Source organism: Dysidea avara, chromosome 6 (assembly GCF_963678975.1).
Source record: "Dysidea avara chromosome 6, odDysAvar1.4, whole genome shotgun sequence".
Lineage (NCBI taxonomy): Eukaryota > Metazoa > Porifera > Demospongiae > Dictyoceratida > Dysideidae > Dysidea > Dysidea avara.
The window spans coordinates 14,089,253-14,108,059 of record NC_089277.1 but is presented as its reverse complement, the minus strand read 5'-3'; the positions used below and the strand labels follow the sequence as shown (position 1 = coordinate 14,108,059).

At 37.9% G+C, this 18,807-nt stretch overlaps 1 protein-coding gene and 1 non-coding gene across 2 annotated transcripts; both read left to right on the top strand.

Moving 5' to 3' along the window:
* Nucleotides 1–37: 37 nt before the first annotated feature.
* Nucleotides 38–18,231, top strand: LOC136259024 (uncharacterized). Its single transcript, XM_066052427.1, has 24 exons — nt 38–404; nt 956–1,139; nt 1,749–1,857; nt 2,549–2,636; nt 3,029–3,074; nt 3,152–3,227; nt 3,355–3,457; nt 3,939–4,049; nt 4,400–4,444; nt 4,836–4,910; nt 4,978–5,063; nt 6,425–6,536; nt 10,216–10,292; nt 11,315–11,464; nt 11,644–11,685; nt 11,943–12,021; nt 12,296–12,382; nt 12,565–12,631; nt 13,124–13,246; nt 13,631–13,751; nt 14,195–14,255; nt 15,265–15,370; nt 15,512–15,677; nt 15,765–18,231. The coding sequence occupies exons 1-24, from the start codon at nt 132–134 to the stop codon at nt 18,064–18,066; spliced, it is 4,689 nt and encodes a 1,562-aa protein (XP_065908499.1). The 5' UTR covers nt 38–131; the 3' UTR covers nt 18,067–18,231.
* Nucleotides 14,787–14,859, top strand: Trnaf-gaa (transfer RNA phenylalanine (anticodon GAA)). The gene has a single exon. It is a non-coding gene; the product is annotated as a tRNA-Phe (tRNA).
* Nucleotides 18,232–18,807: the final 576 nt, after the last annotated feature.

Here is an 18,807-nt window from a genome sequence, read left to right as displayed (position 1 = left end):
ATTTTTGAGGTCACTCAAATGAAACACCCAGGAATTTAATACACGCTTGTGGCCTACGTGGCTTCTTCAATAATTCTATGGCTAGCTGGCATTAGCAGTGCAGAAACAGTAGTGTAGTTAGAATCGCTGTAATGATGTCGTACTCCAGTCCTAAAGTTAAGCGGTTTACGGGAAAGATAGGCAGTAAGCCAACAGAAAAGACGGACTCGCCCAAGAAAACAACCCGAGACAAACGCAAGAGCATAAAACTGAATTCTTCTGCGGTACCGGGCAGGGTACGCGAAATGCGAGCCAGATCACCAGCCAGGACCACACTTAGTTTCACAATACAAAACAGGGACAGTGATGTGGACGGGTTCTCTATCACTGCATATCTTCCCCAGTCTGGATGGAAAAAATTGAAGGTACTTAACTACCAATATACACAATGTCACTGTATTTTTAACATACATTCGTACTACCGTTCGGTAAATCGCTCTACCAGATTCTTTACAAACAGTGGCTCAAGTCCTTGTGTTGATTCATAGTGTATTTTGTTATGCATTGTAAGTTGGGTACCCCTGTTTTCGACCTAGGCCTATATTGTATGTATCGCTGCCAAAAGACGGACCAAAGTAATGTAAAATTCATTAATAGTTTCTTGCCTAGCTCAAATACTAGCGTTTAGATTAATTAATGATACAAGAAAGAAACCATGAAAGCTTGTTCTTCCAGAGGATCGAGTTTAAAATAATATATATTGTGGTGTGTCTTGCTATGTGCAGTGTGTGCTGGCTACGTAAGGCGTGTTGATAGGATGAAATTAAATCTGAATGAGTGTTGATTATGATAAAAGACTGAAGTGTTTGCTACAATTGTTGATGTGATTATAATGGGTGAATTAAATCAATGCCATTGGCATGGATAAAAAAAAACAACTAAACTGCTAGTTATGCTTAATTTTCTGTGTATATAGCTACAAGCCACTCCAGGAATGACAGTTCAACAAGTTGTAGAAACAGAATTACCTGAAGTTGGACAATTTGCTTATCAAGTGTACCAGTTTCCATCGCGAGCATTGCTCAACCCTGAGCGGGACGCAACTGTACTACGAGATCAGGAAATTTCAATAGAGCCAATGATGCCATCGGCATTAAATGGTATGTCAGTATAGACTTGTCATGGGTTTTGATACAGTATCTAAACTTGTTCCTGAGTTACGCATACAATATTAGTGTAAGTTGTCTACTTTTCCAGCCCAAATTGTCTACTTTTCCAGCCCAAATCCACAAGACATGCATGAGTAAAATTATTATTTTTGGCCTTTTGATTACATTACCTACGCTGTAAAAACTGGCCAACTTATCACACAAGTGTCATATCTTACTACACAAAAATATGGTATTTAATGATGTCAAATATGTTACTGAACAAAAGAGTGTTGGTCCTGTCATGGTGTGTGTTCAAACATTATGTATTATCTACGAATGAATGGGATGGAGGCATTTGTTAATGACCATTAACATCTAGTCATATCAAAACCACAATGAGAAAAGTATCATAACTGTCATATCAGTTCTCCAGAGTGTTGAATAATCAAGTTTCAAATAGTCAGTGATGCATCCCCCATTCATACCATGTATACCAGATATGTTATACAGTAATTCAAGATGTTTGCACTGTGATTAATGTCATTGGGGTGACAGTTGTCAATATCAGAAAGCCATACAGGTATAATGATAAGCTAAACTTGTGATTGACTTGTGCAGATATGCAAGAAGACCCACGACTGGCGATAGTGAAAGAGTTGCTGGCCTCTGAGGACAATTACCTGGAGAATTTGAAGAGCATCTTCGACACTTATGCAGAACCATTAAGGTAAACGTTGACTATATTAATGTAACTAGTATGTTTTCTGTTATTGGCTTTGTATGATGGAGGTGGTTTTGTTTATGACAAGTGGAATTTCAATGTATTGCAAAAAAATGACACAAGAATCAGTAAAAAAAAAGGAGCATATGCTAGCAGCACCTGTATTCGACCCTGCTATATGCAATTACACTCTTCAAATATGTATAGCATGTGTCTGTACATGTTCTGACAATTATACTGTTCAGACATCAGACATTAGATATTTGCTGAATCATGTTGGAAGAAGCCAAGGGGTGTGAGTTTATGAAGTTTATTAAAAATGTGTGGCTTATATTATAATATAGAAAATGGGCAGCCTGGTCACTGGGGTGAAATGACAAAATTGGTGCTAATTTTTGTTACCCAATCTGTTAACAAATTATCCTAGTTACTCCATGGTTACCCAAAATATCTGTCTGTTGTTAAGTCATTTGTAGTCACATGTGAAATATGTAAAGTCCTTATGCATGTTTGTCATTTTTGATTTGGTTTTAAATCAAATTGTGTCCCAGACTAGAATGTACAAACAGATATACCTCATAAGACCACAGTAAACATCAGTGTTGTGGATGTCACACCTACATGATCCATTGTTTAGTGTGTATAAATGGTCTAAGTGTGTATAAATGGTCCAAGTGTATTTGTGTCTGTCTTACAGGAGCTGGGGTGTTGGTCCTGGAGATATGAAAATCCTGTTCGAATCGGTTGGACAACTTTGTGATATTCTAATGAATTTTTTCTCTGAGGTACTGTATATGATTTCTTGTGTCAAGTGTAACACAGGAGTGTGAGTGTTTATGTCACCTGTTTGTACTTGAATTGTCATGCTAAGATTTTTTAACTCTCTGTTGCTTGCTAATCAGTGTATATATAGTCATCTGTCCAATTGTTATTTGACAATGAATGAAATTATTGTGGCTTTGTTGTTTGGCCACTAATGGCTAAAGTGGTCATTGGTTTAGCTGGTTAAGCAGGACAAACTGTGTGTTTTTAATATGTTAGGAAGTAAAACAGTTATCAGAATTTTGTATAACTCTTAAAATGTTTTATATACAATGTAATGACTACAGTGTACCAGTGAATAGCTAGGTTCCTTCTGTATGTTAAATGATGCTGCTTTTTGGTTTCTGTTTTGTAGTTGGAGATATCTGTACTGCACTGGTGCCCCTGGACAACTAGAATAGGTGAGCTTTAACCCTGTGAATGTGTGTTTGTTGTTGTCCTGATAGCATCACTTCACTTAATTGTGTATTTCTTCTAGGTGGATTGTTTAAAAAGTATTCGTCATTTTGGAGTCTTTATGAAGATTATAGTACCAAATATCCCAATGCCATTAAGTGAGTTTGAGTGTACACATATTACATCATTTTTTCTGTGTTTAGTTTACTATCTGGGATGCTATACAAACATATCACATTACCCCATGTCATTACATGTCATCACGTCTACGTATGTACTACACAGGTTGCTACGGTGGAAACAGGATAATGACCCGGCATTTGTTAATTTCTTACAGAAGAAACGAGGAGCAGCTCGACACACACTTGAATCACTTATGCTGCTGCCGGTAATCTAAAATATTTCACATCTTGTACAGCTTTGTGACCTTGAGTAGTCTATGTATGCTTCAGTGATTTGTCTCAAGCCTTTTTCATTGGTACAACCTGGGAACCAGTTAATCTCTGTAGCCTTTACACCTGAATTAGTGTGTGTGACTGGAGTCTATCACATTAGTATGCTTGTACTAGTGTCTTAGTGACAAGGGACCAGATTTATTAGCTTTGTACCTGGGATAATTTCTGATGGCTCCAGCTACATTAGATCATTTATAATGTTACTTTTGCACTCTACATTTATGTACATGTGTATGCTTTAGATATAGTATATGCCATATTTTGGGTACCTTGAAGTAGTGTCCAAACTGTACAGGTAAAGAGAATCTGTACACCATATACTGTATACAGTTTTTTTTATTTTGGTACAATCACCAATTCTGGTGCTATTTACAGATGTAGTAAGATGTCGTCATCTTGTTCTCTGTATTGTAGGTACACAGAGTTTGGGAGTATGATCGATTGTTGTCGCAACTAGTCTTGTTCACGCCTGATTCACATCCCGACTATCCTGACCTTCACAACACCGTAGAGAAAGTTCATCTGGTATGTAAACCCAGAGCACAAACTAACACACATGTCCTCAATGCTCACTGCTAGGATTATATGTATGAAATACCTTTCAGGGCGTTAGCTGGCAGCTTAATTTATTATATTACAGTAGTTGCTTCCAGTGAAATCTAATACAGTGAAGCCTAGGACAGGCCCCTCAGCAATGCACATGGCCAAAATTGTCATCAGCTTTACTTGCAAACTTGTGGTTTCATCAGACAAGCAGCTATACAGTACCACATACATATGTTGGTACAATAATATCAAATTTTGTGGGCATGCAAGCTCCCACAAGCAGATTTTCACAAAAGAATATTACTGCTTTTTTTATGTTTGTCATACAGATGGTGCAATCCAGAGAAGACTACTTGAACTACAGTGAGAATGTGGTGGGTGCCTTTAAATTTTTGTATCCTACCAACCCTGACATCACGCAGTCTAGTAATACATATAGTACACCTTTGGGAATTGTGTATTGTAACCCAATCTTTTCTGACATCTTTGGAATAGTGTTGAAATTCCCTTATCCTATAAACTTGTATGTCCTAATTATCCAGTTGCTCAGCATGTTCATCTAGGTGTAACTGTTGTCAGCTATACTGTGTCAAGTTGTGTGTAAATAATATCTTGGCTGTCCATTAAAAACCACTAAAGTAATGTATGGGGTATATCCTGTTTACTGATCATGAAGTGTGAAGCTCAGTCAGGGCTGTGTATTAATAGGCCATTGAAGCTGGCATAGTTCATTTGTTACAATGTGTTTTTGTGTTAACAATGCAGTCAAGGATTGCTCAAGTACAGTCAAGATTTCCCAGTGAAAATCTCTACCTGTCTGAACCAATTGATGTCTTACATGTAAGAACTACTATATTAGTGCATAAATGGTTATGTAGGCCTGTGTTGTATTGTCTCTTTCTTTTAGGCTTATGCTGTTAAGGCTCCTCGCAAGTCTCAAGTGGTGGGGAGTGTTAGTCCAAGTCCATCACGAGTGCAAGCGAAAATTCTTAGGTAAGTGTGTGTGGGTATGCACACATGTGTATTGTTGAGCTTTATGAACACCACTTCAAACCAGACATCTTTATTCCGATTACTTGGTCTATAGTACTGTAAAATGGTTGTTTGATGACCAGACTGTATTTTAGTTGGCGTGTACTTCATCCTAAAGTCTTTAACTAGTATGGATTCATAGAACTGATTGGAATTATGATCATGTTATTTAATGTGAAGGAGTTTTACTTGTCTGAATTCATATCGTAACAATGTCTTGTAGTATAAGTGTATGTCAATTTGATTGAAGACTCGAATAGTCTTTGAATTTCTTTATATAAATTATGTGGAGACACTGTAATTTACTTCTCGTATCTCATATTCACACTAGCATACTTGTAGGGTAATCCAACATCTTTGAGCATACCACTGTTTAAAGTTTTTACAGATGTGTAATGCGTGTTATACGTGCAGTATTTGCCTCCTTAAGGCAATGGTCTTGTTAAGTTATGTTATTTTTATTACATGACAACCAAATTTTTCTGGGAACCATGTCAAAATGGCATATGTCTGCGTATTGTTTAACCAATATGTTTTTAATTGTTATCATGTTTTATTGTTTTTGCTTCCAAGTTGTGATAGCAACTGTACTATAATTGAAGTCGCATTTAATCAGCGTTCATGTTTTGATGATTTAGAAATGCTTGGCTTGAATGTGTCCGGGTGAAAACAGCACCCACACCAAAGAAAGAACTTGTGCTTGTTAGCTATTTGACACTCAAGGCTTTGAACTACTTGTAGTGTAGAAAACACTATGTGTAGCCTCAATACCTTTTCATCATCACTAAGTCTTCAAATAGATACTAAAGTGCATCTCACTACATCCTTGTACAGCGTTATCATTATTCAAGCTTGTTTACCTATCTGCAGGGCTAAAGTGCTTGCATTTTATATTGAGCCTGATGAGTGTGTAGGAAGTGTATGTTAGTATGTGTAGCAATTAAACTGGTGCATTCCTGTTGATTGCCCTGGCACCAAATAGGGCAGAGAGTTATTGTAGTAGTGACTATTGTTGGCAGATGTTGTTTGCATCATGCATACAACCCAGTGTGTGATGTCAGATGGAGGAGGATAAGGTCGTGCAAAGTGCCTACATACAGTGCTTTAGTTCATAGGCCATTACCCATGAAATTTTCTGTGTTGTTGCTCCAGAATTTTACATGTACACTTGCCATACATTGTTGAACACATAAGTGCTCAACACTTACATTATCCGTGTAACTATTTGTGACATACACCATGATCTAGTTTTAGTGTGTGCTGCCATGTTACATGCTGTATGAGTGATTAAAGTTTGTTTGGTAACTATTATTTTTGTTTAGTTGTGTTCCGATACATGGGATGGACGTAACTGATAGTCCCAGTATGATCAACAGGAGGAAGAGCGCCCGAATGTATATTCAAGAAGGACCTGTATCAATGATAGCTGTGGGGGTAAGTGTGTTTGTGTCTGTGCGCATGTGTGTATGCACGTGTGCATGCTCAAGTGCATTCATGTGCATGTGTATTATGTGAAGCTCATGCAGTCTCGAGCATGTTTGTATGTTCATACATACATGGATGTATATGTAAATATTTATATACTGTTTAACCTATCAAAGCCATGGATCAAAGGCACCCAAGGTAACTTAGTTATCCACTATTTGTTGAGCACATGTTTGTGTAAAATATACTGGTACCATTACATACACTTCACCCCCACATGTTATGCACTTATTGCTCGACCACTTCCACTTCAGAAAATAAGTTTCCTCACAGTCAGGATTGATGTATGATTGTGTGAAAATGATAATCTTGGGAAGCTTATGCCAATTGTAGGACAAAGGTTTGTAGTTCTCGACCAAATCACTACACGGAGAACAAATCGCTGTGCGTATAATCCAAAATTCATGGCTCCAAAACGTGCTAGTACGTGTATTCACAGCTAGTACCTCTTACTACTCCACATATATGCCATGCTTGGCCCTGAGATTTTCAGTAGGAGTGTTGTGTATATTGTCATACTAAGTGACTATATAATCATTCCACAAATTCATGTACTTAATGCTGTCATAAACTTCACTAATCACTGCATCGTGCTGTGTTGGTGATCATAAGTATCTGAGCGTAAACCCAATTTATCTCCCATACTGGAGCTGAGAATGCTTTGTAGTAAAACAAATGGTATTAATTACTTTGTTAATTGGGTCATCAAGCAAGTGATATGTTATTGATAAAAGTACAACCTCCATGTTAGTTTTTCCTCCAGAGTGGTTTTGCATGTGAATATTCCAGCATTGTTTACAATGGTACAAATTCAATTTTCCAAATTTGTGATATTGAATTTGTTTAATGAAGTGAACAACCTAATAGTTTTTTGTGGTAATGAAGTTACACCAGCTCATTTATGGTCAAAAAGTGAAACCATATTTCTTTGTGATATAAACCTGCTTTGTGAACAGCATAAATCCTGTTTAGATGGTTTGGTAAATAGATGTGCTTAAAATTTTGTAACTTCTTCTGCAAATCAAGGGCCTTTATTGGTCTACATATAGCTTTGTACATTTGTACCTGTGAAAAAGGACCACTACCTCAAAATACAGTATGTCACATATCCAATATTCATTAATTGTATATTTCAAAATATTCAATATACAGACGTATGGCTTAAATGTCTGGACCAGTCTTAGTGAAGAATGCTCACATTTGGGTTGTTTCTAATTGATGTAGTTGGTTTCATTTTTGATTCATTATCAAACTATGCACATCAGGATACAATGGTAGGCCTCACAATTAATAAACTAGTTGTGAAGTGGGGAATAGTGTTTCATAAGAAGCTGTACACCATTGCAGGGTGTTACCTGATAGTTGACTTAGTGAAATGATATCAAGAATAGCTGTGGTGTTGTGTAACAGGAATCCTGTAGAGCTAGTGTTACTGGTTGCTATTGATTTGTGTATTTCAACACTTCAACATGCCTAGCAACTGAGTGTCTTGACTCTTGACGTTTACTAGCATTAGCAGACAAAACTATCAGATCAGATTGAATTGTTTTTTTAACAGTGGTGGTGGTGGTGGTTGCTGTTTGTATTGATGATCTCTTAGTTGTATTAATGTGTGTGTGTTATTGGAGGGTAAGAATACATATGGAGCTCTTACATGAACGCAGTGGGGTGTGTAGTTGTAGTGGGTCTTCTATGCTCACTTCAGGCTCGTCTAGTGTATCTGTGTATCCATACAATGTCTGCAATGTGTTGGTACACCTGTGTACAGTAACTTTATCAATTGTCTCCTATGTATTGTACAGGACTGGAATTCTATTATTGTCGATAAAGCATATGCTGTTTCCTTTCTTCTCACTTTGTCACTTTATCTAGCCTGACTTTACTGATGGTTATTAACATTGACTTCATTTTGTGGAGTACTGGTGGTACGTGTCCTTTAAGGATTCTTCAATAAAAAAGGTCAAAGGATTTTCCGTTCCATGCACTCTTCGCCTCTGCAGACAAACCTTCAACTAAATATTCTTGTACATTTGAAAAAGTCTCCCTGAGTTAGGTCAACAATGGGAAAGCCCTTAGCCTAAAGTGTTAATTGTGGTTTAAAGAATTACTGTATGTTTATCTCTGGAATAGACACTATTTTACTTTATAATATTCACATGTTGTCAAGCTGGCTCAGTATGTAATTGAGTAGTTGAAATCATATTTGATTATGAATGCATTCCAGTCCAATGGACGTTGCCCAAGTGTACACATATCTGTGTGCTGAAGTCAGTAGTGAAATATGTGTGTAACTAGGGCCCTCGCTATGGACACCAGTCAATTGTATCTCCCTGCATAGACTCACTGGGGACACCTCTGTGGTAAGGACAAAATATTTTGGCATATGTAGCTCTTTTACAAGTGGACGGTATACCTTTTTTTTAATCCCAAAGATTTGTGGTGTGTATACAGCTCCAAGGTGTTTACCTTTGAATGTATTCACTCCATTCAGTTGGAACATCACTGTTAAAATTCTTTTAGTCAACAATCATTGCACAATTAGCTGTGGTATTCCTTTCATACATCTCCTCCACAGTCCCCTAGCACCACTCTGACTGGTCAGGCTTGTAATGAATATCGTCGACAAGTGAAAACACACTGTACTCCTACTGGTATCACCTTGTGGAACTAATTCCAACCATCAACACATCTGGCTTCAGTTGTTCGTACCTCTCAAAACACTTGCTATTGGAATTATATACCTCTAATGAAGTGATAATTGTAGCATCTGTACACACTTGGATATACAGATAGTAGTTTAAGTTATACCATTTCTTAAATGGTTTTCCAAGTTAGCGGCCACTGCAGAAGGTTTTGGTCCTGAGGTGGACATAGTTCCATGCATTTTTATCTCTGAAATAGGACAATCTATCTTCTTATTCTCAAAGTGTCCACACACGCACACATACAATAGCAATATAGACTAGCGTCTAGTTACATATTGAGATGAGATCCGAGTGAAATAAAGATTGATCAGTATTAATCATGTTGTCAACAGGCTATAAGTTTTACACTGGGATAAGTGTACAGTATCTGTAATACGAAAATGCTTATCTTTCTGATAATCTCTTTCTACAATGCTATTTTACTTTTGCTGTTATTTTGGTTTCAGTGAATGAAACTGCTGTAGCTAAGAGCTATTGTAAACACATACACATCACTGTGACGTGCACACACATGTACACTACACACACAGCACATGTACATAAACTAACACATATGTACATTTATAGTGATGGTACTGGCAAGGGAGTAGCGTGTTATCTTATTCATTGTTATAACATGTGTCGTAAGCACTTTAGCTATGCTTTTAATAGGACACAGGTCGTTGGTGTTGTGTATTCATTGTACAGTGTTCAATGGGATATTGTGGATGTGTATTATGTCTTCACACATTCTATCTGTTGTGTTTCCATTTCATCTTCAATTTTCTTTCCATCAATGATTAATATTGTGTGCATATGTTTTATGCAGCTGAAATGTGTGTGTCTGTGCGTAGTGTGAGTGGGTGTGTAGTGTAGTGGATGCATAAAGTACTAGTGCTGTATACATTTACAAGTATGTGATAATTTGTGTACTTCTATTGTAGGCATTACAACAGCAAGACAGGTACATGTTCTTGTTTGATGATCTGTTGTTGATAGCCAAGTCTGCTGGCAAACACAAGTAAGCAAATGTTAATATACAAACAGCACACACTCACTCACATGTGCATAACACGAACAAACTCAGAACACGTGTACAATTACAGCATGCATACACACATGCATTACACCAAAATGCACAAATGTGAAGTGGACGATACGTAACTCTAGTCCTCACATGATGCACTAGTAATACTATCCCCAAGTGTTGTCTGCTGACAATGTGATTGTTACACTTCAGACTATACTATTGAGGATATCAGATACATGGCATAATTCCTTACTGGTTGGGCAATGATATTTATACCCCTTGCTGTTAACCACAATATTAGCTCATACAACCCAACCCAAAACTATAACCTGTGTTTGTAAACAAGCACCAAAATGTGTTTTTGTAGCACTGTAACACCGTGTGCGTGCTGCTTATGTGTATAGTGTGTGAACGTCTATATATTTGCATGTATTATGCAGTTATTCAGCAGACCAAACTTTTTGATGCACTGTAGGTACGTAGTAGACTTCAAAAATTATACTGAGGTGTCCTTAACTTACTCTATGTAATTCTTTAAGTACAATGTATGTACACATCACATTATATACAGAATATACAGACATGTACTTGTTACCTTTAGGTCACAAGTATGTACAATTTATGTGTGTCAAGTGTACATGTTTGGTCCCTGTATGTGCAGGTGTACAATACAGTGTGTTTGACTTAGTGTGTAGGAGGTTTTGTTTGTGCATAGCGTTGTGGATATCTGTCAAATGGACCAGTTAATGTGTTATACCATTGTACCTTGGGATAGTTGGGTGGTGTGAGTGCTACACTTAGCAATCCTGTTATACTGGTTATACCAGTTATGCCGTACCTGCTGTGCCATCATCCATAACTATTGCAACACAAGCCATCCATGTTCTGGCCCGTGCTGCTTGACAGCTCGCAATTTTAACAATACTTTTTGAGCAGTCTTAATTTTTTTTAACTCTTTTTTTTGTACATGTGTGTGTGTTACTGTACTTGTTATTGTTTGCTACTTCTTATAGGCAGGGGAAGACATTCAAGTTGAAGCATCGTGTTAGAGTGTCAGAGATGTGGGTATCCGAGTCTGTTGAAGAGGTGACTGATGTGTCGATTCCCGTGGAAATGTCTTTTGTGTTTGGCTGGCCAACTTGCAACAACATAGCTGTGTTTAGGTAAGTGTGTGCTTATTTCTGTATGTTTCTATCGTCCATTTATTTGCCTGTTTGTACGCGTGTATGTGTACAGTATATCTCTCAATATGTCTGTATAAGTGCATACATGTATGTGTGTGTAAATCATGTGTGTATGTAAATCATGTGTGTATGTAATGAGGATGTATATTTGCTTGCAGTACCACTGGTGAGAGAGAACTATGGAAAGGGCTCTTCTTGAAGTAAGTGTGTTTGTATGTAACAATGAAACATACACATTTGTACAGCATGCAGTACATTGCACAGAGCTCAGTCATGCTTTTATTTCATATGTTGCTTGAATTACTGCCTGCTAGTGCAGTGTATGTTACCCAGCACACAAGACAACCACATTATATCCACTAGCCTACAAACACAATACTCTTGACTAGTTTATTAGAGCATTTTGTTAGTGCATGGTATATCGTACAGTCTGTAAAGTAATATTGTCATCCTGCAGGCACATTGAAGCTCAACAACATTTGATAGAGCCAAAGTCATTGTACATTAATATCATCAATGAGTTGGATGGTGCTGGGGTAAGTGTCACTAACGTTGTATACGTGTTCCTGTGAATGTGTACCGATACGTATAGTATATGTGAATAAGTACAAGTGTGTTTGTCTACGGAGTAAACACATTCTTGTGTTAATCTGATATCTGATTGTTTGATGTGTTCTTCGATGTCTGAATCTGTATAGGAACATGTGTACAATGTGACATACTCTGTGTGTGTGATATGGATAGTGTGTTACACATGTGTGTACTGTACACCTGTGAAAAGAAAAGAAGTAGTAAGAATTGTTGTTATAGATTGGTCCACCTGACATGTTGGAAGTGGACTACAATGAGACTGTACGAGATGTGATCACCAAAGCATTGGAAATATTTCGAATCTCTGTAAGTCTGTTTGCATAACTTACGTATGTATTAATTGTGGACACTCCTGCACACACATAACACAGAGTACTTACGTTTTATGATACAACATGTTACATTATAATTGTTGTATGCATACCTACAAATGTATGTACATAATTGTGTATACTAAATCACATTACACTTTAAACTATGCTACTCAGGAGGCAGTTGGGTATTTCCAGCTCTGGGTGAAGCAGTCACGACATGACGAACCATACCCGCTTATAGGTACTGTCAAACTGTACTGTTGTATATAATTTATGGATACCATTTGTACCACAATAATAATAATGTACATCTTCTTAAATATAACACTTTATATCTTCTAAAGAGACTAAATAGAATTATTATAACAAATATTCATATGAAAAGCAGGTGGGTAAAGAGATCCCTATCAAGTTTTATGTACTAGTTGAAGCAGTGTAGCTGCACAGGACGTACTCCATATGTGGTGTAGAGTTTTATCTGGTGAAGCAACATACAGTAATCCTATATCCTTATCCTGCCATGGGGCTGACCATGGTAGTGAATGATGGGGAGACACTCCAAGGGTATCTGTGTACTAACCATTACCTTGGGTGCCTGAAATGTACAAGGAATGCTGTCTTGTACCCAATGGCTTCCACGTGGTTAATAGTGCTTATATAAGCCTGATAGTTTAGTGGTGTGTGCATTTGTGTTGAGATTCAGTGTGTGAGTGTGATGTGTTTTTTCTGTTAGGACATGAGTTCCCTTATGCTATCCAACTGAGTAACGCTCGCAATAGTGATCAGGGAATGGACCACAGTCACTTGCAGTTTGTGATGAGAAGAAGACAGAGATCCATGGAGTCTTCCTCCACTGGTATGTGTATGTATGTACAGTAAATTGAGACACATTTCTATATCAACCCTTTTTGTTTTACCTCCTAGGCATTGTTTGGTTGATAAGAAATTTGTCTTCTTGAATAAAGAGCCATATAGACTCTGGGTATATACTGTCCTGTGTTTCATAAAATTATTTATGGGTAAAACTTAATTACTGTGTCCCCCTTAATGGCTGTATATGTCATGCCAGAGCACTCCTAGCAATAACATTGGAATGGTGAGGTGGTTATTGAATTATGGGTAATGATTAATTTGAGGTAGTTACAGTAGGTGATTAAATTTGTTGACAATTAACCACCTTTTTCATTAACTGTATGAACTTTTATATCTTGTACTGTTATATGTATTCTATAATAATTAGAGTCAACCCCTCACCATCAAGCTCATTCTAGAAGTAGGACCAACTTTCGTAAGACCTTTAAGAGCCTTCATTGGAACAAGTGGACCAAGAAACGAGAAACGATGGGCAAGACGAAAATCAAGTACGTAAGAAGAAACCTCACAAATATTTTTGTTACGTATTTTGTACGATAATTGTGTATGATAATTCTGTTCCATATTAAGTTTAGAATGTTAAATTATTTGTACTATTGTATTGTGTTGTCCACACCTTAGTAAAAAATGTATGTACTTTTAAAGCTTACCATTGCGTGTGTACATTGTTTACTACTGTTTGTATGTTGTTGTATCGCGTCTTGATAGTATGAGCTAACTTGTTTGACTTGTTTATGGACTTAGGATACACAAAACCAATGGCTTGGCTTACTACAACATTGTAGATAACACTGCTTCCTGAACACTTGAACATGCAAGACAATGTAGTTGTATATTGTAACTGTCATGTAGTGTGTTGTAGTTAGCAAGTCTAGTGCTAGTTTAGACAGTCAGTGATTGTAGTAGTTCACCTGTTGTGCCTGTTTTCCAGGTTTTTCGGCACTCCCCTACAACAGACTATGCCAGATGGCCGGATGCCAAGAGTCCTACAGGTATGTGTAAATACTCTTAGCGCTATTAGTAGTTTAGTAACTTTAGTTACAATACAGTCACAAGATTTTCTGTCTCATGTATGTAATGGTACACACCTAATATCAGAGCCATTCAACTTCTTTTCAATGTGTCATGCAAAGTGGTACATTACTATATATGTATATACATTGTGCCAGTCTTTCTGTGCTTCACTTTGTGATGTAGCTGACCCAAATTTCATGTGTACATACACAAACTATTGAAGAGATTTTTGTTGATATACAAACTCATTATGTATTAGAATTGTTTTAATGCATGACTGATTGGTCTATTTCATATGTTGTGTCTCACTTAACGTCAACTTTGAAGAATCCCTTCTGCTCTCTGTCACATACTTTGCTTGGTGAATCACTGTCAATTAGTAACATAATATGATTGGCATGTGTCACACACACATGTAAAGCTGCTTGGTACCAACTTTCTTGATTTGCAGCCAGGTAGAACAACATTTGGCTTTATAAAGTAGCAAAATAGCACCTTGAGTGTGTCCAGCCGAAATAGCTCAGTTGGGAGAGCGTTAGACTGAAGATCTAAAGGTCCCTGGTTCAATCCCGGGTTTCGGCATATTTTTATCCTTTTTCTTTTTTTTTTTGCTTGCAATTGGCTTTTCTGTGTCAGGTTTTTTCAACCATTTTAGTTTACACCATTTCTGCTACTAAATTGCATTGTTATATTTCAAGTCCACCTTTTGTCATATACAATGAAACCTTTTATATGAGAAATGCAATTACCATATATGGCTTACTACCATGTAGTATTGTAGAAGTAACACCTATCTTAATACTGTTATTGCATACTGCTTCCTAAGGTTTCCAGTATATTGTATTACTAAACACAAATTATTGTACCACCTTTAAATTATTTCATTGTTGTTATGGTGTGTGTGTGTGTGCTGGTTGTAGAACTTTTTGCTATGTATCAGAGGCCATTTATTGATGATGCGTACAATTTTTTTCCCTCATTTTCTAGGAAATCCTAATCAGGATGTACATTGATGGACCAGTCACTCACGGAATACTAAGAAAATCTGCCAACGCTCAAAAAGTGAGAGAGCTGAAACTCGCCATCGACAATGGTATGTGTATACTATATATAGTACATGTATGCAATAAAACTGTATATATGAAAAATGTCAATATTTACACGTATGATGTAGTATGGATTATTGCATATATGTACATGTGTGCATACAATATAGTAATGTTTTCCTTTGTAGGCCAACAAATTGATCTTGACACTGTGGCTACTCATGTGGTTGGGGCACTATTTAAGGAGTTCCTGAGAAGTATTCCTGGGGGACTTTTACCATCCAGTCGCTACACCGTACTGGTGGCCAGTAATGATTGTAAAGACATCGATGACAGAGCCTTACTGATAACAAAGTGTGTATTGTGTGTATTGTCTGTGTGTGTGTGTGCATGCTGCATCTGTTTGATCAGTCACTAATGTCTGTTTTATTATTGTTACAGGGTGATAGAAAAGTTTCCTGAGGAGAACAGGATATTGGTTCAACATGTGATACCACTGCTACACCACATCTCGCGATTTCACTCTGTCAATGCCATGCCCACCACAAACATTGCCATCTGCCTAGCACCCTCCCTGTTGTGGCCAGATACAGGCCTAGATGTGATCATGAACGAGGTCCCTCCTCTCGTACAATTCCTCATTGAGCACTCACCAAAGATCTTTGGTCAAGAGTTGCCAGAGCTGTTTGATAATCTTCCTCCCCCAGCTTCTGACTGTGACCCAAACACTACAGACAATACACCACCCGTAACACTGGTCCCTACTAAGAGAGAAGATGGCAGCAAGAAATCCAACAGAATGCCGATTAGTATTTCCAGCGAAGAGTCACTACAAAGTCAAGGTGACACTTCTCTTTCTGATGACAGCCTGGGTGATGCCCAAGTTCACAGCGATTCAATGCTGTACGAAGATGATGTTTCTATGAAGAAGAAATTGAAACATATTGCTCAAGGTGGAAGAGGAAGTGTCTTACTCAGTGGACAATCAATAGCTTCACTTCATCAGGAAACAGATGATGATGAAGATGATCTCCTTCCATTACCTGTTGCTGTTCCGGATGATGATCAGCCTTCTGATGACGAAACATTAGGAGTTGCCTCATCAAGATCACTAGCCACTCACTGGCGTTACAGGGAGCGGATGTCACGAAACAGACACCGGAAGGCTCCTGAGGAGACCAGACGTCGTAGTCACATTGGAGTCCAACATGAACCATTGACTTTAACTCCTTCCATTTCACCATCAGGATCTCAAAGCTCTTCGAGCCCTAGTTTATCACCAAAATCAAGCTACCCAATGGAAGATGGCAGCAGTGGTAAATCTCTTAGAGACAAGAGAGTCCAATCAGACACGGTGCTTACTGATGACGTACCACTCAGAAGACGCAACAAAAGAACTGCCAATGCACCCAGTAACAGGCCTGTGGGTATTATTGAAGTACAGCAACATTCGGGACCATACAGCTCCAGTTCCTATATCACAACTGGTCCTGTTGCTGTTACTACTGAGAGATACCGCAGTGTACAGGCTCAATTCCCAAGTACTTATTCTGTAGACAGTCTTAAATCTTCAAGCAGTGAAGAGCGGTCTCGTGCTGGTTACACCACCAAAGATAAGTACACAGCAGGAGGGTCTCCAAGCACAGAGAGAAGCAATTTCCGTAAGCGTCTTGAAATAAATGATAGAACTGTTGCTATTAGTGATCAATTTGCTTTTCCAACAAGAAGGTCTTTCCGTGAAGGAAAGGTTAAAAGAACTCGTAGGGCAGCAAGATCTCAGAGCATGAAGGAATCCTACCGACCAGAATCAGTGATAGTGAATGTACACTACCACACTACATCTTCAAGTTACGACGACCTTACGATGTTCAAAAGGGCTAATAATGACCATGCTGCTCCTGTGCAAGCCGGAGAAGGCCCTACTGATGACTTCCGTGAGCAGAGTACATACAATAATGTGATAAACAAACCTGCAACTTATCAACCAAAGGGAATAAATCGTCCACATCCTCTTAACAAACTGACCTCACAACAAAACACTTCACCGCGCTCTTCTAGAATGTTACCCGACAATGATGAGACCAAAATGAAAATGGTCACCACACTGAAACAGAAAGCCATAGCCAAACTAGCTCGTACAGGCTCTACACAGCAATCACCAACAGAGAATACTTCATTCGCAGCATACCAAAGAAAGTCCGTGTCAGGTGGTAGCCCTGTTAAAGTTAGAGCCCCAGTAACACATCGTTACAATAGTGTTAAGTCCAGCTCAGGAAACATTGAACCATGCAGAATCACACGACGATATGGTGGACAGCCTTCAACAAGAACAGACCCTAAGAGAAAATCCTTTGCTGATGCAAGCGTAGAAGAGAAAAGAGAGATTCACAAAGAGTGGAAAGCACAAGCTCCGACAATGGCCGACAAAAAGAAGGCCTGGGAAGAGATTATAAAAGTTACAGACCGTCGCACCAGATCTGACAGTGATGGAGGCAACTTGAAGGCAGAACTAGAAGCAGCTCGTCAAAAACTAGAACAATCAAAATTGGAAACAACACACGAAGAGCCAGTCAAGAAACAACAACAATTGATCCATCAAGTATCCAAGTTTGTCACTACAGCTAAGCCACGTATGCCAATCAGGCAAGTAGTTGTTAAGACCTACCATGTCTCAGAAAAATTGAAACCACGAAAAGTCATTTATTATGCTCCTAGCAAACGTATTGTACAAGTCCATAAGTAATTGAGTTAATTCTTACACAACTTCTATTTGTATTTGAATGTAATAATCATGTTGTAGTTTATAAAAACATTTCCTATAAAATTATTTCAGAGTGTATTATATAAAGCATATTGTATGTGATGTAAATTTTAGACTTTCAACTTTAAAAATTCTTTCACTTAATGATATTGTTGATATTCTTGTACAGTTCCACACTACATGAAACTTGCAATTGTTAAGGACACCTTGGGAAAAGCCTCTGAAACAAAGGTGTCCTAATTTTCCAGTGTTAATTATAAGGGACCATTGATTGTGAGGTGCCATTCCACTGTAACTGCAGCTCATGATACAAGCTTAAGTTGGGTCAACCAATCAATTTTAGAAGAGATTGAAATAATTCTCTGTACTGTCCAACAAACATGTCAGTGCTTAAGTACTTGGTTTATTCATTCATTCAAAATAATATTTATAACTTTGTTTCAGCTACGACATTTTATTTCATGGTTGATAATATAATACTCAGTATGCCCCTTGCTTGCTTGTTACAGTATGTACAAACCCATATATATCCCTACAGATACATATTTGGGACCAAGCTAACATAGTCTAGATAAAAAAGATTGGGATTTGGGACTACAAGCCTACAAGATTCCCTGGACCACAAACTACAGTGGAACCTGTCTAAGCTGGTCACCTTTGGGACAAGCTTAATAGGCAGATGGCTGCTTTAGACAGGTGGATTAGTGTATAAAATTCTCACTA

Bases quoted from the DNA above. Each gene is read 5' to 3' on its own strand.
- LOC136259024 (XM_066052427.1), top strand. From the start codon at position 132: ATGATGTCGTACTCCAGTCCTAAAGTTAAGCGGTTTACGGGAAAGATA. The intron at 12,022-12,295 runs GTAAGTGTCACT...TTGTTGTTATAG, and splicing joins ATGAGTTGGATGGTGCTGGG to ATTGGTCCACCTGACATGTT. The intron at 15,678-15,764 runs GTGTGTATTGTG...TTATTGTTACAG, and splicing joins AGAGCCTTACTGATAACAAA to GGTGATAGAAAAGTTTCCTG.